This window comes from Penicillium vulpinum, assembly GCF_028829585.1.
Source record: "Penicillium vulpinum strain IBT 29486 chromosome Unknown utg000001l_segment0_segment0, whole genome shotgun sequence".
In the NCBI taxonomy this organism is placed as follows: Eukaryota; Fungi; Ascomycota; class Eurotiomycetes; order Eurotiales; family Aspergillaceae; genus Penicillium; species Penicillium vulpinum.
Window position 1 is genome coordinate 365,366 of NW_026643241.1, and position 25,453 is coordinate 390,818.

The window sequence follows — 25,453 nt, forward strand, 5'->3', positions numbered from 1 at the left end:
TCCATCGCGTTGAAATGCCAGAAAAGAAAACACGCATATTGTACTGGCACCCCCACGCGGAGTGCTATCTAGGCTGGGTTAGCCTTTAAATAGGCTTAAATACGAGAAGCATCGTAATAGGGCTTTTGAACCCCCACGCAGGGAGACGATCTTTCCTCAATGCAACCAATCCTATGTCACTTCTACTATCCCCCGCAAAAAGCCCGTGACCGAAGGTATGATCGGTCGAACGGGGTCTGACATTACCCCAGTCTTTTTCAAGTTTTCTGTGGGGAAAGATATTTGGTTGGTTAGTATAGCATTTATAACCCGATACCTCTCGGTTACTACTCCTACTCTCGACGAGAAATCAACGCCACATAGCTCACCCCTGCAGAACACAGAATATTCAGAACTTGCAATTCGCAATTCGCCCCGACTTACCGCCGAGTCTTACTTCCCACGTGTGCCTTTTTTCTCTTCCTCCCCCTTCTTATATCCCTTGCTTCCTTTGGTATCTTCTTATCGACTTTGGTTTAAGACTGTCATATCGAGTTAGCTGGCGTGGCCCTGCTACTTATTTCATTCCTTCTCCCATCTTCCTAATAGTTGCTCCTTTCCCACACCGGAACAGCAAGAACAAACACACACCACACCAGGATGTCTCCCAGAAACACAGACATCGAAGTTGGAGGAGATATCGATAAGTCTCACATCGACAATGTTGAAGTAGTCGCCAATGCCAACAGGCCCAACGCTCAGAAAGAAGCCCCGGCCTACGTTGCCAACCTGACGCCCGAAGAACGCGCGAGAGCCGAGAAAGCTCTCGTCCGCAAAATCGACATCCGTCTACTACCCATGATAATCATCATGTACATTCTTAACTACCTCGATAGAAATAACATCGCCTCAGCTCGCCTAGCAGGTCTCGAGGAAGACTTGGGTCTTGTGGGCAATCAGTTCGCGACCTGCGTCAGCATATTGTTCGTCGGTTATCTGCTGATGCAGATCCCATCCAACCTAATGTTAAACAAGTTGGGAAAACCATCCCTCTACCTCCCTATTGCTATGATTCTCTGGGGTATCATTTCCACCGCTACAGCTGCTGCCCAGAGCTACGCCGGTCTCGTGGTCATCCGCTTCTTCCTCGGTTTCATCGAGGCTGCCTACTTCCCAGGCTGCTTGTACTTCCTGAGTGTTTGGTATACCCGCAAGGAGCTGGGCTTCCGCACCGCAGCGCTGTACTCTGGATCTTTGCTCTCGGGTGCTTTCTCGGGTCTGATCGCAGCAGGAATTACTGGTAACATGGACAACAAGCTCGGACTGCGCGCTTGGCGATGGTTATTCATCATCGAAGGCGCTGTCACTATTGCGGTTGCCTTTATTGCTATTTTTGTTCTCCCTGATTTCCCGAGGACCACCAGCTGGCTTTCAGAAGAAGAGAAACAACTAGCCGTGTGGCGTCTGGAAGAAGATATCGGTGAAGACGACTGGGTTGACAGCGAGCACCAGACTTTCCTGCATGGAGCCAAGCTCGCCTTCGCAGATATCAAGACCTGGATCTTGATGCTCATGATCCTCTGTATTGTCTCCTCCGCCTCAGTCACCAACTTCTTCCCGACAGTCGTCAAAACACTCCAATTCGGCAACATCGAGACTTTGCTACTGACAGCCCCGCCCTACTGCCTAGCTGTTATCTGCGCCTTTGCCAACGCATGGCATGCAGACCGCACCGGAGAGCGGTACTTTCACGTCACACTACCACTATACATTTCTGTCGCGGCTTTCATCATTGCTGCTACTACCACGACAACCGCACCCCGATATGTGGCGATGATGCTCATGGTGCCTTCTTTCTACTCCGGATACGTTGTCGCTCTCGGCTGGATCTCAAATACCCTGCCTCGTCCGGCTGCGAAGCGTGCCGCTGCTCTGGCTGCTATTAACTGTGTTAGCAATGCCAGCAGTATCTATGCTAGCTATATGTATCCCAATTCCCACGCTCCAAGATTCAGTACGTGTTTCTCTACCGTTGGTTCTGTTTCTAGCAGTCTTAACTAATTATCATCTAGTTCCTGCCATGTCTGTCAACTGCGCAACTGCTTTTATCGCCATTGTCTCTGCAACAGTGCTCCGGTTTATGCTCGTACGTCTCAATAAGAAGCTTGATCGTGGCGAGGAGGTCGAGGGTGCTGTTCCTGGTGTAGGAAGCCGCCGTGGTTTCCGCTTCTTGGTTTAAGATTATATCAGTTCATATTTGGGATTTATGCAGTGAGAATTATCAAGGGATTTTGGCTCATGATCATAATATTCTTGTTTCCGATACCTATCTGGCTATAATATGTCTTGAGCTAGGAATTGTAATAGATCGATTTCGTGTCGTAAAATGACCATGTAAGAAATTCATGATAACGTTGAGTATACTGAATGCTAGATCTAAAAGACTTTCACCACCGACACCTTTTAAGTAATGCACTCAAGCATACTTCACTCTATCCTCAGTCCACTCGGGCCGCAAAGCCTTGGTATCCATCGAAGCAACATCCAACGAACTGTCAGCAATGTAGTTAATCCGCCAGTCAATTCCAATAGTAGCGCCCTCCTCGCTCTGCGCCCAAACCGCCACACCAATGGTGTTCTCTCCGGTATAATCCAAAATACCGGCAGGAACAGGATAAACAACCTGGTTTCCAATGTAGGGATTGTACCGTCCATACTGGTAACCGTTGACAAACAACTGAGCGCGATACTTCGTCGTTACGCCAGCTGGCGTGGAAAGAACAAACGAAATAGACACATCAGTGTGCGCAGGGATAGAAAGGGGAATGGTAGTACGGAAGAAGCGAACCGTCGCGCCCTCGAAGCTAAGGAGAGAAGTCGTCGAATGCTTATCCTTGGTAGTGGATTTCTCCTTGCCCCAGGCCGAGTCATCGAAACCGGGTAGATGCCATCCAACACGTTCGGCGAATAGTCCGTCCTCATTGTACACACCGCGCACGGGGTCCAGGTCTGACTCGCCGCCGGCAGTACCGGCTAGACGCCAGTGCGTAAAGCCCGAGTCCGAGCCGAGAAGGTTTGCGTCCATGATCCCGCGTGGGTTGAGAGCGCCGGTTGTTTCGTCGTGGCCTGTGTCATCGTGGACGATTAGGAGCACGTTTGGCTTGCTGGTGTGTAGAGTTGCGTTTGTGAAGGACAGGGTTAGGTTTGCTTGGTCTGCTGTGGCAGCGCCGAGGTAGGAGGTGAGGAATTCGCCGTTCAGCCAGGCGGACCAGCCGCTGTAAGAAATAGGTTAGTGTTCTGTTGATTCGTTGTGGTGATGGTGGAAACCTACAATGCATATCCTCCTTGGACGTTGATGAAGGCCCCAGTCGCGGTTCCGTTGAAATATCCACGCCACAGACGGACGCCGTTGTGGAATCCGTATTGATCGGCGTAAAGGACAGGCAAACTTGTCGGGGTCCTCGGGTTGAGCGTCGTCATGTGGTCGGCGGCTGCGAAGATTAGCTACTTCTTCTTCCTTGTGATGCCCATAACAGTGAGTAACCTACCAACCCAGGCTACACCAGAATCATCATAATCTGTGAACCGCTCTGGCAGGCTGTCGTTCGATTTCCACGAACCCAAAGTTGGCAGATTGATAGATTTCGGGGCCTTGAGCGAGCCCTTGAGACTGCCGTACTCAGTTGAACGAATGTTAACCTTCTTTCCATTCCAGGTCACAGAGTTGACACCCTTGGGTGCAAAGATTTCTATTGTGGTTGCGTTGACGACGTCACCGGTGATCGCGAGCTTGTGGCCAGACAGCTTAGCATCGCGGACGAGGTACGGGCCCTGGACGAAAACTGTAGCGATGATTAGTATTTTGAGCATGAGAAGGATAATACAGAGAACGTACCACTCTCTGTCTCCGGCACAAATGGATCGTTTGTGAGTGCAGGAGCCCAGAAGTCATAAGCTGCCGATCTATCAAGAACGATAACTCTAACACCGTTATCGTATTCCAGAACAGTTGTGCCAGCGGATTGAGTGAACGAGGTGGTCAGACCACCGTGTTCCTTGATGAACTTGACGCGCGAACATCCCTGGCACTTCTTGATAGAACCCTTCTTGGCTCCCTTGATAGAGAACTCGCCAGACTCGCCAGTCGGAACCCAGAGAACCAGTGTAGGCTGTTTATCGAAGACAGTATATGTCAGGACCTCGGCAGTGGAGTACAGCAGCGTCTTCGAGCCGAAGGTGAAGTCGGTCACAAGGATTTTCGACTGACGTCCATTCAAGCGAATAGTGTTGGCATATTTAGGGACAGTCAGAGCACCAGCGGAAGTGTTAACCTTCAAGTGGAAGGGCTCGTTCGTCGAGAGGGAAGTGTTGGAATGGAAAGTAGCATAGAACGCAGCATTCGTCTCCGGATTGCGGAGCTCATAAGCCCTCACAGCGGGGTTATCAGTGTACTGCGTTCCATTACCAAGCAACTCAGTCATGGTCAGATCCCTCGCAGCGCGAGTGAACAATGACAGCAACTTAGTCTCATGATATTTCGACCAGATAGACCGATCCTCAGAGATGGGCGCCGAGTAGTCGTAACTGGTAGCCGTCACTGGTGCAGCCATAGCACCGGGGTTCTGACCACCAAACATCATGTACAAGGACATGGCGGTCACGCGCTGGCCAATGTTCCAGCGGTAGAACAGGTTGGCAAAGTCGTCACCGATATCCTCAGGGCAGCCGCCTTCAGGTCCACCCCAGGGGTTGTACGAGCCACCCTGGAATTCGGGCATGAAACCGGGCATATTAGGCTGGGATTCTTGGAAGTAATCGTGATATTCCAGGACCTGGAAGGGGATGTATGGGCCATTGGTGGATGTGCACTGGCTGAGATCACAGGTCCAACACTGATACACAAGGTAATTAGCTTTGCCCATTCTCTTCTTTCCCCCATATTATTTCTCGGAGTGGTTATAACAGCACATACCGAAGGATAAGAGTCCACACCAGGGACATCAACATTGCCACCGACATCAGTTCCAACAGACCAGTCCTTGCCCCACGAGTGCGTGTTCATATTAGGATCATTCACGGTGAGCGGCACCGTAATACCATTCTTACGAGCATTGGCCTTGAGCAGCTCCATGTATTCAATGGCGGTCTCATTTGGCACCCGCAGGGAAGGATCACCCAGCCATTGCATTCCATACTCATTCTCGATCTGATAAACGATGGAGTTATGGCCATCAGTCACCTGGTAGTTGCTAGTGATCTCGGTCACTTCGCTGAAGTACGGGGTCCAAGCATTCGTATAGCGAGTATCATTATTACGGAGGGTACCGTACTCACCGGTGGTGAGCCACAACGGGAAGCCACCAGCATTGGCTTCAGCGTTGACATACGGGCCGGGGCGGACGATGATGTACAGGCCCAATTCCTTAGCGAGCTCGAAGATGGGGACGATATCACGAGCTCCAGTTGAGAAGTCCACTGTTCCGTTGTTCGGTGCGTGGTACGCCCAGCTGGAATAGAAAGCGAAGGCTGTGAAGCCGGCTGCTTTGATCTTCTCGAGGATGTCACGCCACAGGGCCGGGACGGGGAGACGCCAGTAGTGGAATTCACCGGAGAAGATGAAGATACGTTGACCGTTTACTTGGAAGCTGTAGTGATCCCATTGCACGACAGTGTTGAGGCCATTATCTTGCAGTGGCCATTGTGTGACGGCTTGATCGTATGATTTGGTGTCTTGGTCTTCTGCTTTGGCTGCGACTGCGGCTCCTAGACAAGCTAGGGCGACTAGCAAGCAATTGAAGATGCGCGTCATCTTTGACCGTAGACCGCTCGTTGACTGCGCGAATGATTTGGGGCATTGCTGGGATGGCCATGATCAATTTATAGCTGTTTCCCCATCGGCCCTCGAATTTTCGAGTGAATGCGGCGTCTGACAGGGGTCCAAAGCAAGCTACCGGATGTTCATTTCCCCATTTGTCCGCTGGATTTGCGGAATTTTCGGGGGTAAAGACGGAGAAACCCCACATTTCTGGACAACGCGATGGGTTGTATGTATGTACGTACTTTGTACGCATGCACGTACAAGGATGTACGGAGATGCAAGTATGAATGAGAAGGCGGATTTACCTACCGGGGCCACTTTGAGAAAATAAACCCATAGATTTTTCCTCCATTCAGATTGCAGGGTTTGATCGAGGTTACTCCGGATGTGGAGGATGTGGAGGATGTGGAGGAGAAATAAGAATTAAGTCTAGAGTGGCAATAGATCACCGTAGACAAGCTTGGCAAGATGACTTGGCAGGATGATCATCATATCTGGACGTTATAAATAAGCAACGATCTGTCATATTGAACAAGCAAAGGGGTAAAAAAAAATTATACAAAAAATAATATATGCTAGTAAAAATAATACACTCGAAGACGCTATAAAAGTAAAGCCACACCCATCAAGTCACCACCTGGTCTATGACAACTCGGAAAGCCGAGGCTGCGGGGAGAAGATAGTCCGGGGATTCCCCGGATATCCCACCCGATATGTACATTATGTACACCGGGCCGGAAAATGAGTGTAGGCCCACTTCCAAGGAGGACCGAACGGGAAACACACCGAAACAAGCCGAGCATCATTTCTTAAAACCCCAAAAACTCCAAAATTTATGCTGTATAGGAATATGCCAACATTTCCAAAGTTGCATTTTAAGCATTGTTATCCAATACTCCGAATGGATTCTCACCATTTGGGTTTGGGCTACTGGAGGGAGAATCCTTTTCGATCTTTTGCTTCTTGGCTCCCTTCTTGGTGGGGACCTTAGCAAAGCCCTCTTCCGAATCCGACCGATTGACCGACGCCGAGACAGCCTTTGCCTTGGAAGCAGCAGCCGAGCGGGTACGGATCGGCGAGTCAGGAGTGGTGACTTTATCAACGATCTTCTGTGCCTGAGATTTGATGACTTCATCATCGGTGGTAACCTCGCTGGTCTCGCCCTCAATGGCGGCCTTGCGGATCTCACGGCTCAGACTCTTCAAAGCATCCATCCCGGCCTTCTCAGCGGCCTCCATGTGCGTGGGCTGTTTCACTCCTGAGTCCTTGCGGTTCAGGTAGGAGCGGACGAAGAAGCGCGCGAAGAGGTAGGTGAGGGGAAGGAGGTAGAAGACGTTCAGCCAGATGGCGAATCCCTGTCCGGTGGTGTCCGCACAGGTCACCATTTGCTGGGTGTAGCCAGTCTGCTGGACAGGGGCGGCGTTGAAAGTATTGCCCACGTTCTCGGCAATTCCTTCTGCGCCTGCAGCCCGGAATGCAAGCTTCTTCAACCAAGAGATCGAACCAACCTCGGCGGTGGCAGAGGCGGCGGCGGAAGCGGCATTGTTCAGCTGTTGCAGGGCGGCGCTACCAGATGGGTAGGGGACAGTGTAGTGGACGAATAGATAGGCAGCGGCCATGTTGGTTCCGAAGACGAACTGGGTGATTTGCATGGTGGTCAAGCTGCGCTTGATAGCATTAGGGACACGAATGCGGAGAGCAGTGATGGTATAGTAGGTGTACTAAAGTGAAGGGGGAAAAATTAGTGACTTCACTTAACAAATCCAAAACAATGCGATTGTCCGACTTACCATCATAGCGTGAATGGCCGAGTTAACGAGACAGAAGATCCAGATCGGAGCTGCCATGTAGCGGATACCAGCCCACATGCACATCATAGCTCCCGCATGGTGGTAAGTCTGCAGAGTGGAGCTCTTCTTGCCCTTGGCAAGGATGATGGCGGTGTCGACAACCTCGTAGAACTTGGACAGATAAAAGAACCAGCCAAAGTAAGCCAAGCCCCGGTTCCACAGACGACCAGCATCTGTGGGGTCTGGCATGCCATTGGTAAGGTGGAAGGCGGGGTTGGGAATTGACCACTCGTCAGTGATGGGGCTGTAAATCGCGGCGTTGCCGTAACCGCGGGGTCCGTTGATCTTGCATAGGGAATCCACAAGTCCAACCACTCCGTGGGGATCGTCGCTGTCCGGGAAAGAGCCGCTGAAGGCCTGGAACATGCCCACGAAGGTCCATGCGGAGTACACGGCTAGGAAGACATTATGGAGAACAACGAACAGCTTAAACAAGCGGGTGTTGCTGAACGCATATGGCTTATATCCGCGACTCTTGTTGATGCGATTGATCAGGATCACAGTGATCGCGTAGACACTGGCGATTGTGATTGGTAGTCGGACGTCCAGGACCTTGGTGTATAGATCATTCGGGATGTTGAAGGGCTGTTTCCATGTCGGCGAATCGATGTGAGGCGCGGGGATGGTCACTGGAAGTTCTTTAGGGGGGAAGGCGAGGAGCGAGGCGGGAGGGAAGGCAATGCGAACAATCGCCTGGCCAAATTTGGTGGGCACGGTGAAGTCGTGCATGATGATCGCCGCGCGGAATCGTTCAATTCAACGCGTCACACGAGGAATGTGATAAGAAAAAAAAGACTATAAGAGATGATATGCAATTTCTGAAGAATGAAAGAAAGAAGGAAGAAAAAAAAAAGACGTTGAAGTCCAGTGGATCCACTAGATAACTTGCCCTTAAATTTCTCAACAACCCTCTAGGGCTGGACGATCTCGATCCGCCCGCGTTTAGTTTGTTGGGAATTCCAAGGCTTGGCCATCAAATGAGCCGAGGTTCTATATTTATCGCCACTTACCTAAAACGGTCATATTTTGAATGTTGTATATAGTACTTGGTACTCCGTATATCGTATATGTTTGGAATAGTAGAACATCTGAGGGTTAGCTCTTTTTCTAACTCCAGACAAGAATTGGCGAACTGTAGTGAATATAGCACTGTCAATAATTAGTGTAATTTTCCAAGTTTGTTTTTTTTTATTTCGAAAAAAACCGAAACTCTGGACAACTCCGTGTTTGGGCTTGGTATGATATCTCTACAAAGTAGGGCGTAGGTAGGCCCTTGCACAACCCTGCCTAGAAACCTGCAAGGTGCCCGGGCTGAGGGAAAAAAAAAACTGCTGAGTCATCTGGACAAAGTAAGGTTCCGAGTTCCTCGGAACATTCCAAACCAAGGTTTTGGCCATGGAAGGTTAAATTGACAAAGTAACCTTGAAGCCTTGGAAGAAAATCGCAGGGATCAGATACCCGTTGGGATATTTGAGGTATTATAATCCCAACAAGTGGGAGATGCAATCAGATATAAAACAGCCGACTAATTGGATCACATGCAGCCTCGGTCATATTGTACTCAGTACCTTGAGTACCTTGCAAATGACACCAGGGGACCGTTCTAGAAGAGGACTATGACGTACAATTATTGTACATCGTACTGGGTAGAATATTGGTACCAAGACAAGTTGTTTGAATTCAATCCCCCTTATGTTGTAAGTAAAAACATCCATCAACGCCAGGAATGCACAACATACACATATACACAATTAAAAGTACAGTTAACGGGGCTTGGTACCATGAGGAATGGGAGGGGGCCCCGGAAGTGATGGGGATGAAGCGTCAACAGGAGATGCACGAAATTCAGCCCGCTTGGGTGGAGGCGGAGGGGCCTTCTTGCGTTGGGCTTGAGTCTGGATATCGGGCTCTGTAGGTGACGCTGGAGGGTTTGGCTTGGCCATGGAGATGGGACGAGCAGGCGGGCGAGGAATTCGTTTGTTGGCATCGGCGGAGAACTTGCGCTCCTCCACAAATGTGTTAAAGCGCGATGTGACTCCACCCCACTTCTCTTTACCCATCTCGATCTTGTCGGCATGGCGTTCACGGAAATCTTGCACGGATGATGTGCCCCGCGCGGGCTCCGCCGGTTCCAAGTTCATACTAGAATGATTAGACGCGGTCCGGGCGGGTGGGCTAGGTGCTGCTGGAGAAGACCCAGTGAATCGCGACGCGTAACCACCCAGCTTCTGTTTGCCTGAATCGATTGAGTCCGCGTGACGCTCACGGAAGTCACCATATTTCTGTTTTCCTGACTCAATGGTGCCTGCGTGCTGCTCGCGGAAGCTCTGGAGAGAAGATTTGCTGCTTGCATGCTGCGGCCCGATGTTAGTCGAGGGCTGAGCAGGGCGGGTGGGTATCGATGGAGATCCCGAGGTGTTCATCTGAGAGAATCGTGACTGCAGTTCATTGACAGGCGTATGTGCAGGCGACGGAGATTTCTCCTGACCGATCCCAAATCCAGGAACCGAGACACCCGCGCTTGCTAGGCGGGACGTGGCATCTTGGTTGATATAATCGTGGGAGATTACTGGCGCAGGTGAATAAGCCGGGGGCGTGTCAGAGCTGGGGGATCCATTGCGGGCAGGAAGCCGTGGTGGAGGCTTTGGTGGTTTTGATTTTGAGATTGAGATTGTGGAGGCAGAACTTGCCGAGTCCACCCGCCGCACTGGTGGTGGAGGGAGATGGTTTGTAGAAAGACCGCTTGTGTCGACGCGATACGGGATCGGAGGCGGGGCGGGCTTTTCCAACTGTTCCTCCTCTGCTTCAGCTACTTCTCGTTGATAGGATTCCTGGGCTTTTATCTGATCCTGGGACAATGGAGCTCCCAGACCATGGCGGTCAGGCGTTGTCTGATTCGGCACCGCGGCTGCTCCATGGTAATTGACATGTTTGGGAGGGGGGGCCGAAGGAAGATGGGTCTTTTAGGGCTGACAATGGCATTGAGACGTGATCAGCGCGATTGGAAGAGCTGGAATCATTGCCCTTTCCCATCCAGCCAGCCTAAAAGCGTGCAAAGGTTAATATTAATGGCCGAGTCGTGAACCTTCAGAAGGGGTAGCTCACCACATGGCCCCTGATACCCCCTGATGACGAGGAGCCCTGTTTAGAGCTAGAGGATTCACCTTCCTTGCCCTTTGCCATCCACCCAGACTAATAGCAAGTATAAGTCAGCATCAATGGCCGAGACGGGAGTCCGAGAGGGTTGAGCGGGGAGCTTACCACGGAGTTTCTGATACCTCCCCCTTGTGACTCAGAGGTTTGGCCAGACGTCTGTCCAGAACCAGAGCCAGAGGAGTCAGTTTCCTTGCCCTTTCCCATCCACCCAGCCTAATACCAAGTGTATGTCAGCATCAATGGCCATCCAAGTTGCGCGAGTCCCAGAGGGGCAAGGGACAAGTTCGGCTTACCACTTGGTTAACACCTTTAAAATCACCACGCCAGCTCTCCTTTCCACCCCCCTTGCCTTCCGGGTGCCAACCACCCTTCATGGTATTGCGTAAACCACTCATTATGCTGTATGCTGCAGACCTCGGGAGTGCGGGGACGACAGTTGCTAAGTGGTTGGGGAAGCGTGATGCCGATATCCCCACTTAGTCACGTGTGGGCTTAATCTAGTAATTGATTTACATAGCCAACTAAGTGGGTACTACTCCGTATACAAGCTTGTTCTGCAGAATCTTATATGCTGTACTCCGTACAATAAAGTGAATGAATGATCATTGAAGATTCTAGGAAGGCATATCCAATCAAGTTCCTTCACGACTTTAAAAGTAATCATGGATTTGATTGTCAACAAGTAGACGGCTGTCAGATTCTACCATCAGACGTCCCCGCCATGTATCTGACTAAACAGGTAGGCGGTACATTTCTGCACCAAAGTGTGGTTATAATGAACTGAACGAATAAGTATTGCGCCCTTCGGGGCATATGGTCAAATGAATATATACAGAGAAGATTAGCATGGCCCCTGCACTAAGGATGACACGCTCAATCAAAGAGAAGCGACATATTTTTTTTCTTTCGATCTCTCATATTGAGAGTATCCAAAAGCGGGCCCTTTTCCTATGCTTGATTGGACTTACGCTTTTGAGAAGTCACGTGCATATTTGAATTTTATTGGTCGGGTTTCGAAACACGGGTCCCGCAGTTCAGTGATTTCCTGGAAGATGGTCTAATGGGAGATAGTACGTATACAAAGTACGTATCTAGTGGAGATTTGGACCTGTGACCTCAAAAGTCTTAGCTTTATTACTTTATAGTTCAATGATTTGGACAATATAGAGTAGAATTGTGTGAAAATATTATTATGTATATTCACAGGTTCATTGGATCATCGTCTCCCTCACTACGGAGTAGCCTTGTCTATACCTCTCTATCCTAAGTTCCTCTCGGATTTAGTCGGCGAAGCCATGACTGTTCCTGAAGCCATAATTGTTTCCCATTTATTTGGCTCACTTGATAAAATCACTCCTTTTTCAATCCTTTGCGGTTTTTCAATCTCCACTTGCGCGGTATCTGCTCACTATTAGGCTATCGTCCACCTCTATTTTCCATTACACACCAAGTCTCACCCTGTAGACTATACTCCGTAATGGCATCCGATACAGCGCTCGGCTCCGACATATCTCCTTTCGTTGTAGCAGCATGTACTAACTAACTAGTTCCTCCGTACAGATCTTTGATGTATCATGTAAACCACTGCACGTTTCCCCATAGTATGCAATAAGATCCACTTATTATATGTGTATTAGAAAGCTATTGAGTTCACAAAAACCAGGACGCACGGTGTCCAGCCGAGACGACCCGGTTCTCCTAGTGTTGATCCCGGGAAATCCTGGCATTTGTCGATTATTAAAGCGTTCAGAGAATGTGCCTCTCCAAAGAAGAATCCAAAGTTCAATTGTGATCGCTATTCAAGATGACGAATATTTCGAATCTGCTGGCAATTCTTCAGCTTCCAGAAACGAATCTCGATGCCGAAACAGTACTCACTCAGTTCCTTGCCCTAAGCGACGCCGGCAAGGCTACTTGGCGCTTGAATACAGCAGAGAAAATATTCACTGCTGTATTTGGAGATGATGCTGCAGTACAAAGCGATATCAATTTCTCTGAGCAGAAGGAAACAACTTGGTACCGAATCCCATCTTCTATATTGCGCACATCTAATTTCCTATCAAAAGGTCTACAAACTGTCAGCTCACTCCTGGTATTATTGTTACCCCTCAAACTCCTCAGGATGTGGGCAAAGTTCTTGCACTCTGTCAAGTCCTCAACATCAAGTTCTCCGTCCGCAGCGGCGGCCATCTTCACAACCCAGGGTTCACGAGTAACAATGGCGGTGTGGTTATCTTGATGAAGCGGTTCAACACTATTAATGTCTCCGAAGATCGCCTGACGGCGGATTTTGGAGTCGGTCAAACCTGGTTTGACGTCTACAAAGCCCTCGAAGAGTATGGACTCACAGTGACTGGAGGACGTCAGTCCTCCGTGGGTGTGGCCGGCCTGCTTCTTGGGGGAGGCCTGGCATTTCAGAATAGCGAGCGTGGATTGAGTTGCCACGGTGTTGTGGAATATGAGGTAAATGGCGAATGAACCTTCTTTGTGCCGGTAACGAATGCTGATTGTGCCGAAGATGGTTTTAGCAGACTCGACAGTTGTCAAGGTCAACGCGACTAGCAACAAGGACCTCTTCTGGGCTTTGAAAGGCGGAGGTCCTAATTTTGGTAAGGCTATCTCGATTCAAATAACATGTTTCTCTGTTCTAATCCCCTATTGTTGCAATAGGTATCGTAACAAAAGTCACCATGTCGACACTTCCCAACAAAATATGGTGTGAAGGAGTAATGTACGCACCTGGAGAAAATGCAAATCTCCTCAAATCTATCATGGATTATCACGAAGCAAGCGAAAAGGACTCTAAGGCCAATATCATTTGCCACTTTATGGAGGATTTTACACTCTTTATTTTCCTTTATGCCGACCCTGTTGAGGAGAAACCAGCTGTCTTCGACTCTTTTGATAAGATTGAGTGTGTAACCCAGGTGGTGCCGTCTAAAGCCTCGACAGTCTTTGAGCTTGTCAATGACTTTGAGAGGTTCACTGCGACCGAGCCTAAGAGGTATTGCTTGTCCCGGTGCTTTTACCAATTTATCCACTAAGCTTTTCTTGACTAGCCATGAGGTGCGAGTAATGGCAAGTCTTCCCGATCTGGAAGTCTACAATGCCACCGAAGCATGTCGCCTACAGCAACTGCAAGTAGTTAAAAGTGTTCCTGGGGCTCGAATCATCCTGAGCATTCAGCCTATTTCATCCAGCGCTTCCAGAGCTTGCGATAAACAAGGGGGCAATCCTCTAAGCCTCAAAGCGGAGCCACAGCAGTGTATGTATATGAACTAAAATAAGATTCCCAGCTCACTAACTCTGGCTAGGGCTCCTGGTTTTGTTGGATTGGTTCCACCCCGAGGATGAGGCCACTATGCGGGCTGCGGGTCGCAAAATCATCGACCAGGCCGAAGCCGTTGCGAAAAAGAATGGAACTTACCTTGATTTCAAGTATTCGAACTATTGTTCACGAGACCAGGACCCGCTGGCTGCCTACGGATCTGAGAATTTGAGCAAGCTTAGATCGGTTGCGAAGGAAATTGACCCCAAGGGTGTTTTCCAAAAGCTGCAGAATGACGGATGGTTGCTTTCCAAGACTGCCTCATGGGTGACTGGAGGTTAGCTTATGGTGAAAGAAAAGAGAAAAATCTATTAAAAATCTATAGTTACATAGTTGGAAAATGACAAGCGGGATCGAGACAAATTAACAAAACGTCATTAGTCAAGATATTCTTGGAGAAATCGTCGACTAAGATCATTCTCAATCCATTGTTCAATTAGCCCAACGCTATCTCCAACAAGGTGGTCGTAGTTTGCACCGTGCGGGATGAACATAGACTGATGTGCCATGACTTCGTCCATGTCCTCCATTAATATCGGCTCCCAATGGGAGTTATCGTTGTACTTCCAATGATGTGACGGTAAGAGGATGAACTTGCGAAGGTGCTGATTAGAAGGGTCTGAGGACTCCATGGCTGCGATGGAGCCACTCTCCGTTGAGAGAGAAACGCTCCCTGAGAGGGACGGGCTCTCTATTTGGTCGATTGAGGCTGAGATAGACGATGCGGCACTTGTATGTTCCGCCAGCGGAGCATCCTTGTCATTGTTGACCTTTTCGGTTGCCAGCGAAGAATTAGAAGTGGCGGGCTTCAAGGGCTTTCTTTCTATTGCCATGTCGCTCATGGAGGTTGTTACTTCGGGTTCCTCGGAATCATTTGGCTTCTCTGAGTGTTCCTCGGAATGGACTTTCGTTGCATATTTATCCACGTCAATTTCAATCTTAGTTGCGGACTTTTCGGCGCTCTTTGCAGACTTTTCGGCTTTCTTTTCGGCTTTCTTTTCGGCTTTCGTCTTGGATTTCTGTGGTTTGCGACCGGTGCTTGCAGTATAGAAATTGACAAATCGTACCCTCCAGGGACTGGACTCAGCAGCTTCCATCTCCATCAAGTGACGGTACCGCTGACGAAGTTCCGAGTAATTATTGACACAACCAGCAAATTTCAAGGGTGATACGATGCGATCGAAGATTGATCGTGAGAGATTGTCGGTGTTCTTATTGACAAAATGCATAATACCCTTGAGAAAGCCACGATCAACCAGACGCACGTCGTTCATAAATGGTGGGTCGAAGTTAGGATTGGGACGGGTGGCTTTGAAGGCGGGCTCCAAGCCCATGGATTCTTGTTCTCCCGCGAGCTTCTCTTCAGCTGCTGGGTCTTTCCTGGGCATTGAGCCCATGGTTCCTGTTGGTATTACGCGGGGATGGATGCCCAGAAATGGGACATCAAATCCCACTATGCCCAAAATTCGATGCTTTGATTGCCCACCTTGTTGTAAGCGAGCAACGTCTGCAGCTAGGATTCCACCGAGACTATGTCCTAGCAAGATGACATCCAGGTCATCTGCCTCATGTGGTGATAGCCTATAATTATCTCTATTAGTATATGTATCTAGCAATCTAGCAACAAAAGACCTCCTGTTATGATCACATACCAAGCGCTGAATTGGTCCACTGCTGTTTGTATCTCGCCTTGAGACTTGTATCTGGGATACATGCGGGTGTACACCACGTGTGACTCGGCCAGCGAGCCCGTTAATAGATCATGAACATGTAACGGAAGTTCATGAAAGCTAGCTTCTGATCCCATGAAGCCATGGATATAAATCAGTAATAACCTGCGCTTTTCTGTGGTCTGATATCCTCCCGGTCGAGGCAGTGACAGGTTGGAATGTGAGTGATCAGTGCAAGTGCGAATATCACCTTCCATCTCCATCGCAGCTTCCTTCAAATGACTCCAAGAGTTTTGATAGGAAAGAACAACAGACTTCCCTTCTTGGATATTCTCAACGGTTGGAACCTTGGAATGCGGGGATTCAACTTTCCAAGATTGGAAATTGCCAAGGCTTACTAATTCTAGAGGTCCGCCCGGATACAGTGGACAGGGTACAGAGAGAAAAAAAGATTAAAGAGGTATTAAAACAAAATATTTATTTGAAGCCGTTCAACTCTTTCATATCGTTTTACAATTCTAATAGAGAAGGTGTGCAAATCTCTGCTGCCTGATCATATCAGGGTATTATTAGGTCGGCCCACATGGACTCGTTCGCCGTCTAAGCCACATCGACGCATCCATATGGAGTACATAGAAACAAGCTTTCTGTATATGTTCACCTGTCTACATACATCTATACATATTCTTATGGAGTATATGCCTTTGAATTTATACATGATCGATTGCTCGTAGACCCCTCATCTCACATTAAACAACGGTTTGTTCTCACATTGTTCAGGGTATTTCTTTTTTATCAGATATATCAACTCTACTCTATTATAGGCGCATCCACATGCTATGTACAGCCATATTCCTGCTGGCATGCCATATTATCACAAAATGTCTATACCCCTCCATGTCCATTAGCCTCGTTCGAGACAGGCATAGAACCCTCCTGTACTCCCCATTCCCCCTCTTCAATCTTCTTCGCATGGAATCGAACCAGTAGACCAACGGTAACTGGGCCAATGATGGTGTTTAAAAGAATGGCCCAAACGCCAGTGATGAAACCGTCATCACTAACGTACGGAGTTTCGTTGTGTCCAATTTCGATGATCAAAAGCCCAATCTCACCGCGTGCTACCATCGCAGATCCTAAAAGTACTGCAGCGAGCCAGGCCCCGTTCCACCGTTTCCCCTTCTCTTGCTTGCTTTTTTCTTCGAGGCTTATGTTGCTGTCCTCATTTTCTGGTTGTCCCTGTCTTTTCTGCTGTCCATGTGACTCCTTGTTGGGAGATTTACTTCCCCCAAAGAGTTGCCATATGGGGACCCAGATTCCGACCACACACTAGATAGAATTTGTTAACTTAATTGCCGAAAAATGACTTTTGAGGGTATCTGCATACCTTTGAGAATGCCATGAGGAGGGTGTAAACCACACCTCTCCAAATTCGTTTCCCTGTCCACAGCTGCACGAATGGAATGGCGAATCCGATACTTGAGAAGAATAAAGGCTCCATCAAATACTGTTGGGGTCCTAAGAGATATTTCTCAAAGGTATGGATAAAAGTGGGACTTTTATCCGCTTCGCGCTCGCCTTCTTCGCGGCTCATGACAACAAATGGTCCTTCGGGGTGCTTGCTCGGTAGGTATGTGATAAATACACCTGCCAGAAAGGCACCAAACAGGACTGATGTACCAGCAAATCCAGCGATGGCAATGAATGCCGAAAGAACAAGGGTCATAAGGATGATGTTGGAGATATGGTCGAATTGCGCAAAGTGGTATTCAATGAATGTTCGGAAAAAAGGTGCAAAGACCCATTTGGTGACGATGGGCGTTACAACAGCCATAGCTATCGATGCCACTATGGGACGCCCAATAAGCCAGCCGAGATTGACATCGCCCCCAGAAATTTTGCCCAAGTCGGCAATGACACTATGCAGCCAGTCAGCTCGATGATCAACCACCCATATTACTCCGGTTTAAATAATTGACACACCTTAACATAACAAGTCCGACAACATCGTCAATGACTGCAGCGCTCACCAGAATTGAGCCTACTCGGGTGTCGGCGAGATTGACCGAACCTGATGCAGAGCTGATCACAGCAAATGTGGTCCCTAATATTCATTAGCAGTTGAAAAATGCACAATCAGTGAGGATAGTTTACCCAGTGAAGTAGCGGAAAGCGACGCGCCAATGATGAAGGTCTCAACCGCACCTGGCCCATGTTAACCTTTTGACTATAGGCATTGGGCAAATAAAACCAACCATATCCAAAACCAAGATAGAGCAAAGGGTATGAAAGACCGATAGGAAATAAGACGCCAGTTGCTGCGCCTATCATGCTCAAAACGAAATTCTGTTTAAGAAGATCGACACGAGTGCCAAGACCGCCTAGAATGGATGACATCAGTATCCAAAAGAAGCCAAGCAGCCAAGAAGTTACGAAAATGTTTTCACGCTTACCTTCGAAAATGATCAGAATCAGGCCGACATATCCTAAGGTGAGAAATGTCTCTTGCCAGTTATGTTCAAGGATATTGGCCAACGGTACACCGTAGATGATGCCGACGGCGATTTGGCCTATAATTCCGGCCTGAATTACCTTGGCGGAGACCCATTTTGCAAGGGAAAGGAAAAAGAAGAAAGAAACAATGATGAGGATCTCGACAGCTGCATTTGATCAGTGAGGGAATGAGCAGAGATCGATTGGAATATGCTTGGGTACATACTTCCCGGTTCGTGATATGGGAGGAAGCCACCGGCCATACTAGGGGTTTGTCTTCAATCTTGTAGGTTACAAGGTTGACAAGAATAACAAGGGAATGCTAGCACTTAAGAGTGCACACTTGTTAAATGTGAAGAAAACCGGGGGTTGGTTCTTCAAGTCTAGGCAGTCTGGGCATGACCTCCAGAGTGGATTTAAAGACATTGGATTACCAGAAACAGAAAACATTACTCATCTCATCTCTGCCCCCGAGGCCCCGAAGTCCACCCGCGGGTACAATCACTCATTACATCATCATAGTTACTTCTGGATACCTACCTAGAAGCCCCGTGAGAGCCAAACAATTCCTCGAATGGCATTATTATAGGTTAATTCTAGACGAAAGAGTCAGAGAGGAGGAGAGTTGTCGAAGGGAAGAGACAAGCCTCACTTTTTTTTTTTCTATTTTACGCATTTGTGAGCATTTTAGGTGAATTACTTCCACTTCCGGCGAGGTGATCGAGACCTATAGTATACACGTAAGAAGAAGTTGCAAGGAAATTGAATGTTCTTCCTAGTAACAAATTAATGTACTCCGTAAGCGGTGCTGAGGTTGCTCAGTGAGCCAGGGTCGCTTAGTGGGCGGCAACGTTGGCTGGCTGTCACATCTCACCCTCCGATGTGATGGATCCATCCAACATCATTACAGAACATGAAGACTGTCTCACAATTAGTAGAATGATTTTTATGATGATGTTGGCGGTGCATATATAGTACCAAATAGTTATCCAATCGATACTATCCTATTGAAATTAGGAACATGGATCAAGACATCACAGCTTTAAAATTATTCTATGCGACCAATGGAGTAGGATATCTCATGCAGGATTAGGACATGATCACTGTACGGAGAACGAAGTACATCATACCTAAATATGTAGGTCCAATATCCTTGGGTTAGTCATTGGATCTAATTTTAGCTGCGTCGTGGTCCTTACTGCGCTCTCAACCTGGACGTCTACTGGTTCTATGCAGTTCATATACTACACCGATATGTTCGGGTAATATTAAATATGAATAGTTTCTAGCCTGATAGTTCGTCTATGGGCCATTTGGATAATTTTATGTAGATCATACGGCACCGAAAGTGGAAAATGGGAGCTGTACTCGCGATTTTATTCGAATCCTTCTCAAATATGGGCACTTACTATTGGCTACCCCATTTAGATGCACATGCAACTCCTATCAGCGTCGGCGTCAAATCATTAATCCAATAATAAAATCCCCCATAAAATGGAAGTCCGACAACCTACGAACTGCCCCCGGGCCCGCCGGGGAGCTAAACGAAAAACAGTTAGGGCTTGTGTTGATCCTACGTGGCCCCAGATTAGCGCAAGTGTAGTAAAAATAGCATCTCAGAGCCTCGCGGATTTGAAGCTTCAAGAGTTTGTACTCCGTATATCTTAATAATTATTTGTGGGATTGATTCCAAGGTTATTTCTTTGAAGGGTAAATTTGTCATTCAAAGTGATCGGAGTAGTACTGCGTATATGGAATTTCATTGACGCCGAGTCTACTGCATGGCGAAGCGCTTCTTTGTTAGAGCGTCTCATCTTGAGGGCAGTGCTTTAACCCCCACCTTGCGGCTGTTGGGCTGTTTGTTGTACATTATCTTTGAATATTCGCTCTTATTCCTCTAAAGAATTTCGCATTTCCTACTGTTCACGTCGAGCTTCACTATCCTCAAATCTGGGCACAATTAATTATTCTATACAAAGACATCGGGGACTTTCCCAAAACGGTTATCGAATGGGAACATTCTAGCGTCCGCTGTGTCTTTTGCACTATCTTTCGTGGCGGTTCTTTGTCTTTCAGGAGTCGCTTTGGACCCTTCACATAAGACGAAAGTGCCCCAAAAATCCATGTTTCAACCCATATCTACCATGGCAAAATTCCTGGCTATGTTGGGCACTGGACTGGAAAATACAAATAACCGGGATCCCATTAAATCAGAATATATTGAGGCCTCACCAGTGGCATCAACCGACCTTGATATTGCGATCACGACGAAAGCCGGCGGACAAAACAAGATTCTTGCACCAGAAGCATCAAGCTCGGTAGATCCAGCGACAGTGTCAAGCATCCTTCCTGAAGCTTCCTCATGGCCGTCAGTCACCGAGTTGACCACATATCCAACATCAACTGGGCCGCCAACTGTCATGGATATCGGTGTATCGGAAGCCAGTCCATCAAGATCAACCAGTCCAATAGATGCAACAACCTCATATAATTCATCATTGTCACCAATCCCCTCGACCACACTGTCAAGCTCAAACTCATCCTCTCTCAAATCCACCGTAACAACCTCAACAAGAACCATAACCTCAGCCTCAGAAACAACCTCAGCAATAACCGACGCAACGGCTTTCTCCGGCGGCCCATCAAAAACAACAAAAATCGCCATAGCAGTCCCAGTCTCAGTAATAGGCCTGGCTCTAATTCTAGCGCTCCTGTTCTTCCTCTCCCGCCGACGACGCCGCAACAAGGAACCTAACGGCCTGCCCCCATCTTATGACATAGCAACAGGCCATCGAAGCGCGGTATCAACACAAGAGCTAATGATATCTCCGAAATCCTCGACACCAGAACCAAGATATCCACTTTCTACACCGGCAATGTCCTCAACAGCCACAGCCATGGCTCTACCCATGCCTCGAATCCCGATTATCAGCGTCTCTCCCTCAACAGAAAGTCGGGGCCGAACACCCAGTCCCAGTCCTAGCCCCAGTCCTGGGACCTCTTTGCGCCGCATGTCTATGAGCCGTGGACCTGGTGACTCTGTGCCAGAGCTTGGAGTTGCGGTTGCGGTTCCGATGGATCGTAGACGGAGTGCTACGGAGCATGGATTTAGGGGCCGGGTTGAATCTGTTACATCGTCGAGGGGACAGTTGTCAAGGGGGCCGTCGCAGTTGGCTAGGATGCCGTTTGAGGATTTTTCAGACGATGAGGTTGGTATTGGCATTGCTCATGGTGGCTCGGATGATGAGGATGCTGTTTCTGATGTGTCAGATTTGGATGGGCGGAGAAGGGAGAGGGACTTTGATGAGCATTCTGTGGTGTCTTCGTTTGGGGAGGTGTCGCCGATAGGTGAGCAGGACAGGAGGCGGTTTAGGGGAGTTTGAGGGTGTCAGTAAGGTGATATGATATAATGAAGCTGAGCTTGGTCTAGAGCTTTTTTTACGTGGTTTCCTTTTGGTTTTCTGGCGTTTTGGGTGAGTTCAGTGTGGCTGTCCTTTTTGAAGGGTTTCGTCGTATTCCATCGTAATAGGCTACAAGTTGTGTATTTCAGACTACCTATGTACTTGAATATGACTGGAATGACATCCTGGCCATAGTAGTAGTCATGGTATTACACAGTTCAAGGCCATGCATACCGTAATGAATTACATTTGGTGCTGATTCTTATCTTCCACCAGTGAAGTCAGCCTTGTGGGCTGTGACCTTTCCGTGCGTCAATTCCCGAAGAGCCATGGTAGCATACTGGCTTGATCCCAGCTGGAATTTCAGAACAATGGCCATCTTATCAGCTGCGCTCTCATCAGCCATGGTAGTATCGGCACCCTCATCTTCAGGCTTCAACTTTTGCAACTCCGTCTTAACAAACTGCTCATCATCCTTGGAATAAAGCTTCACGTCGAAAGAATAGTTATCTCCCACCATGCGGCTGAAAACCTTACGGTAGCCGCCGCTAAGGCTGACGTCCTTCCACTTGCGGCGCATGTTGGACGGGTCAAGGCCACCACCCTGCTCGCTTTCCATGAAGCGACGGTAGAATTCCTTCATTTCGTTTTCGGGGTAGATAATGTCATATCCAGGCTGGGGAAGCACCAGGTCAAAGATGGTGTATTTGCCACTGGCAGCCTCTTCGGCCGTCAGCGCACGTGCGCGCATAAACATGTCCTCCGCCGCAACGGCACTGTCCTCGCCCTGAGGAACAACAATAATTTCACCGTCAGCATCGACAGTCTCGGCTTCCACAGCAGAGGCAGACTCTTTGTCGCGGTGCTCTTGGATAATGATGAGATCACCTTCCACCACCCGGTCGCCGTAAAGTCGCCAGCGCTCACTTGTGGCAAAGTTCCAGACAAGCGACTGGTATGCGTGCACGTACATCAATCGCAGGCCGCGGGGGATAGACTGCAGCGCACCCAAATAATCCTTTCGATTTCTGCCGAGGTGGCGGATTAGACTGTTTTCAGCGGAGAACTTGCGCGGCATCTTTTGTAGAGCATCGCCGACATTACCGCCGGTCTGGAAAATATTAATGGCCATGGCGCGATCCTTATCATCAGCACCAATGTTAGCAGTAGACATCTTCCCCTCCATCGCCGCCTGAAGAGATTCAGGAGCATACTGCAGAATAGCATCGCATGCGCCCTTGAAATCTCCCTGCAGCATCTTGACGCCGACTGTGTCCGTTCGGGTTGCGAAGGTTCCAAATCGCTGGAGACCATAGTAATTGAAGTATCCTCGCTGGTAGAGATTCTTCAAAGAAGTACCAACCACCTCGGACGCCTTGGCAATCGCAACCTGGGGATCACTCAGGCTCACGCCGGGAATTTTAACGTCGCGAAGAGTAATCACGAACTCATTGCCCTGTAAATCTCCAAGCTCCAGGCCTTGCTTGCGGTACTCAAAGTCTCCGATGTAAGCATTGCGAAGTTCCGAGTTCACTGATGCAAGCCGATCGATGTTGACGCGCACAGCACAGGCGCGCTGTACGGTCACTCCCCGCCTATCCTTGGTTCCGGCGAATTGTAAAGACTTGGGATTCATCTTCAACGAGCGGGCGATGTAGCCAATGACTTCCATTGTGTCCTTGTTTTCCTTGTAGATAGTGAAATGCAGGTATGGCCCGCCGAGTTCCTCCCAGTTGGTTCGGTGGCCCTGAGACCGACCATTGGCTCGTCCTGCGGTCGCACCACGCTTGAAACGGTTGTTCGCCGCGGTGATTGACATATTTCCATCTGCGTCGGTAGTAGACTCTAGCTGAGAGTTGAAAATGCGACGGATGGCCTGGTGGATCTTAGTGCGGACGTCGCGATCAGATACGGCAAAGGTGACTTTTCCGAATTCACTGGGCCGACCCTTGGGCTTAGCCATAGCGACCTTGTGGAGCGCAATTATTTGAGTAGCATTTTGAGCCCCAAAGTATTCCTCCAGGAGAGCCTGGTCCTCTTCCGAAACCTTGAACTCAGCTGGTTTTTCCGCCTCCTTGACCGGGGCAGCCTCAGTCTGCTCCGTAACCTGGGTTTCCACCTCGGGGGCTTTTGGCGCAGACGCAGGCTCTATTGTAGTAGACGCCAACTTTTCGGGCTTGCTGGGCGTATCAATGCTTCGCAGGTGGACAACTTCGCCGGTGGTCATGATCTCATTGACCATGAAATCTGTGTATCTGCGCATGATTATTAGCGAAGTTCTCAAATAAAGGAACATGACAACTTACCTCTTTTTCAGGATACCCGAGAATCCCTCAGTGTCGTTGCTCACAAACTCCGTGATTCCAACCTCGGCTTCCTTCAAAGTCTGCGCAACTGAGAGCACAGTGCTCGGGGTCTCGGCTGCGCCATTAACGGCGATAGCGACCTCATTTGAGCCTGTATCCTCGGTCTTCTGTCGCTTGCGCGGAGACTCCACGATATCTGGCTTCTCCATCTTGTGTTGTTCGTAATGGGTGGGGTTGGATGGAGAAGGTTGAGCTTCAGGAACTTTTCTTTACTGATTAGGTATAGCGCCACAGGGCCTAGTGCGGGTCAGCCCTACTTACCGCGTTGGGACGGGGAACCTTATACTTCACCCGAATTCTACTTCACTTCATTCAATCATTTAATGTTTCATTCTTTCAATAATCGCTAGATATGATTCCGTATAGCTTGGCCAGGTGATTTCTAAGAGCTCTATCCATCAATTCTCCTACTAGAATCATAAATAGTCAAAGGAAAACAGCTACCTAGTCGCGCGAATACAAACTGAGATATTCCCAATACATTCAATCCATTTGAATGGGACTAACACATTACAGCAGCGGTGTGACAATTGACCATCAACATAAGAAGTACAGATATACATGACCTCAATTGCCAAAACCAAGTAAGACTGGAGCAAACTGTTGCGAGTTATTGTAAAATGATCCCAACTGGACACTTCCGATGCAACTCCCACGACTGAGGCTCGGATTTGAATATCATCCTCAACTAACCATTGCTATAACGCACGGCTCGGTTACCCCGATTTATATCTCAACCCATTGGGATAAGATCTGTGTATAGTTAACGAGGAATTTGGTAAATCACAAATAATAATAATTCCTCCGAACAAGTTGTTAAAACTTAGATACAATAGAAGCTAATTGTTTAATACACTCTGATATCTTATCTTTATTATAATATAAGGGTTTCTCTATCTGTCTTCGAGAAGAATAGCCACGCTTAAACCGAGCAGGCTACATACGCTTACCTCAGATCGGATCGAGAGCTTTGCAAAGTAGCTAGCCGAATTTCAAAGCAGATTTGGCTTCTTCAAGAGTTTTACTCCGTAGGTGGACTATACCTAGTAACCTTGTACTAGCTACTCTCTTGCTAAACAAAGCTGGATATAAATCATAGAGCAAGACAGAATAAAACATGCCCTAGTTTGGACAGCGGAAGCATACCTTGTAATCGAAGGTATGCCGCAGCTCCACAAACTCCCAGATATGAAGAAGCAAACCCCCTTGTCCAGGATGCTGGTAAAATCGCCTTGCGCCAGAACCAGGACAACCCCAAATTCTAAATCAAACCCTCCCACAGTGCAAACGACGGGACTCCGCGCATGCAACATACCGAAGTGGTCTACTCCACCTCCGATCCGAGCTAGGAATATGACTGATCGGGTGGATGCTCTGAAAGGAAACTGAAAC

At 48.5% G+C, this 25,453-nt stretch overlaps 9 protein-coding genes across 9 annotated transcripts; 3 read left to right on the forward strand and 6 right to left on the reverse strand.

The window, feature by feature from the left end:
• Positions 1-639: 639 nt before the first annotated feature.
• On the forward strand, positions 640-2,218 carry N7479_000143 (putative MFS transporter; the record flags this gene model as incomplete). The annotated part of the gene is made up of 2 exons (XM_057247841.1): positions 640-1,993; positions 2,052-2,218. 2 exons carry the CDS (start codon positions 640-642, stop codon positions 2,216-2,218), a joined length of 1,521 nt encoding a protein of 506 aa, XP_057112273.1.
• A 237-nt stretch (positions 2,219-2,455) lies between these two features.
• On the reverse strand, positions 2,456-5,788 carry N7479_000144 (glycoside hydrolase family 35 protein; the record flags this gene model as incomplete). The annotated part of the gene is made up of 5 exons (XM_057247842.1): positions 2,456-3,254; positions 3,311-3,470; positions 3,528-3,821; positions 3,875-4,871; positions 4,952-5,788. The coding sequence occupies 5 exons, from the start codon at positions 5,786-5,788 to the stop codon at positions 2,456-2,458; spliced, it is 3,087 nt and encodes a 1,028-aa protein (XP_057112274.1).
• An 884-nt stretch (positions 5,789-6,672) lies between these two features.
• N7479_000145 (elongation of very long chain fatty acids protein) lies at positions 6,673-8,376 on the reverse strand (the record flags this gene model as incomplete). The annotated part of the gene is made up of 2 exons (XM_057247843.1): positions 6,673-7,518; positions 7,588-8,376. 2 exons carry the CDS (start codon positions 8,374-8,376, stop codon positions 6,673-6,675), a joined length of 1,635 nt encoding a protein of 544 aa, XP_057112275.1.
• A 1,034-nt stretch (positions 8,377-9,410) lies between these two features.
• N7479_000146 (uncharacterized protein) lies at positions 9,411-11,198 on the reverse strand (the record flags this gene model as incomplete). The annotated part of the gene is made up of 4 exons (XM_057247844.1): positions 9,411-10,607; positions 10,753-10,839; positions 10,909-11,016; positions 11,097-11,198. The coding sequence occupies 4 exons, from the start codon at positions 11,196-11,198 to the stop codon at positions 9,411-9,413; spliced, it is 1,494 nt and encodes a 497-aa protein (XP_057112276.1).
• Positions 11,199-12,607: 1,409 nt separating this feature from the next.
• Positions 12,608-14,413, forward strand: N7479_000147 (FAD-binding oxidoreductase; the record flags this gene model as incomplete). Its single annotated transcript, XM_057247845.1, has 6 exons — positions 12,608-12,819; positions 12,870-13,266; positions 13,322-13,412; positions 13,474-13,807; positions 13,863-14,068; positions 14,118-14,413. 6 exons carry the CDS (start codon positions 12,608-12,610, stop codon positions 14,411-14,413), a joined length of 1,536 nt encoding a protein of 511 aa, XP_057112277.1.
• A 95-nt stretch (positions 14,414-14,508) lies between these two features.
• On the reverse strand, positions 14,509-16,064 carry N7479_000148 (uncharacterized protein; the record flags this gene model as incomplete). The annotated part of the gene is made up of 2 exons (XM_057247846.1): positions 14,509-15,712; positions 15,784-16,064. The coding sequence occupies 2 exons, from the start codon at positions 16,062-16,064 to the stop codon at positions 14,509-14,511; spliced, it is 1,485 nt and encodes a 494-aa protein (XP_057112278.1).
• Positions 16,065-16,686: 622 nt separating this feature from the next.
• On the reverse strand, positions 16,687-18,557 carry N7479_000149 (cation:proton antiporter; the record flags this gene model as incomplete). Its single annotated transcript, XM_057247847.1, has 7 exons — positions 16,687-17,130; positions 17,189-17,720; positions 17,785-17,905; positions 17,956-18,006; positions 18,057-18,182; positions 18,255-18,461; positions 18,521-18,557. The coding sequence occupies 7 exons, from the start codon at positions 18,555-18,557 to the stop codon at positions 16,687-16,689; spliced, it is 1,518 nt and encodes a 505-aa protein (XP_057112279.1).
• A 1,881-nt stretch (positions 18,558-20,438) lies between these two features.
• On the forward strand, positions 20,439-21,677 carry N7479_000150 (uncharacterized protein; the record flags this gene model as incomplete). The annotated part of the gene is made up of 1 exon (XM_057247848.1): positions 20,439-21,677. One exon carries the CDS (start codon positions 20,439-20,441, stop codon positions 21,675-21,677), a length of 1,239 nt encoding a protein of 412 aa, XP_057112280.1.
• Positions 21,678-21,957: 280 nt separating this feature from the next.
• On the reverse strand, positions 21,958-24,210 carry N7479_000151 (pseudouridine synthase PUS7; the record flags this gene model as incomplete). The annotated part of the gene is made up of 2 exons (XM_057247849.1): positions 21,958-23,950; positions 24,002-24,210. 2 exons carry the CDS (start codon positions 24,208-24,210, stop codon positions 21,958-21,960), a joined length of 2,202 nt encoding a protein of 733 aa, XP_057112281.1.
• Between the last annotated feature and the right edge of the window lie 1,243 nt (positions 24,211-25,453).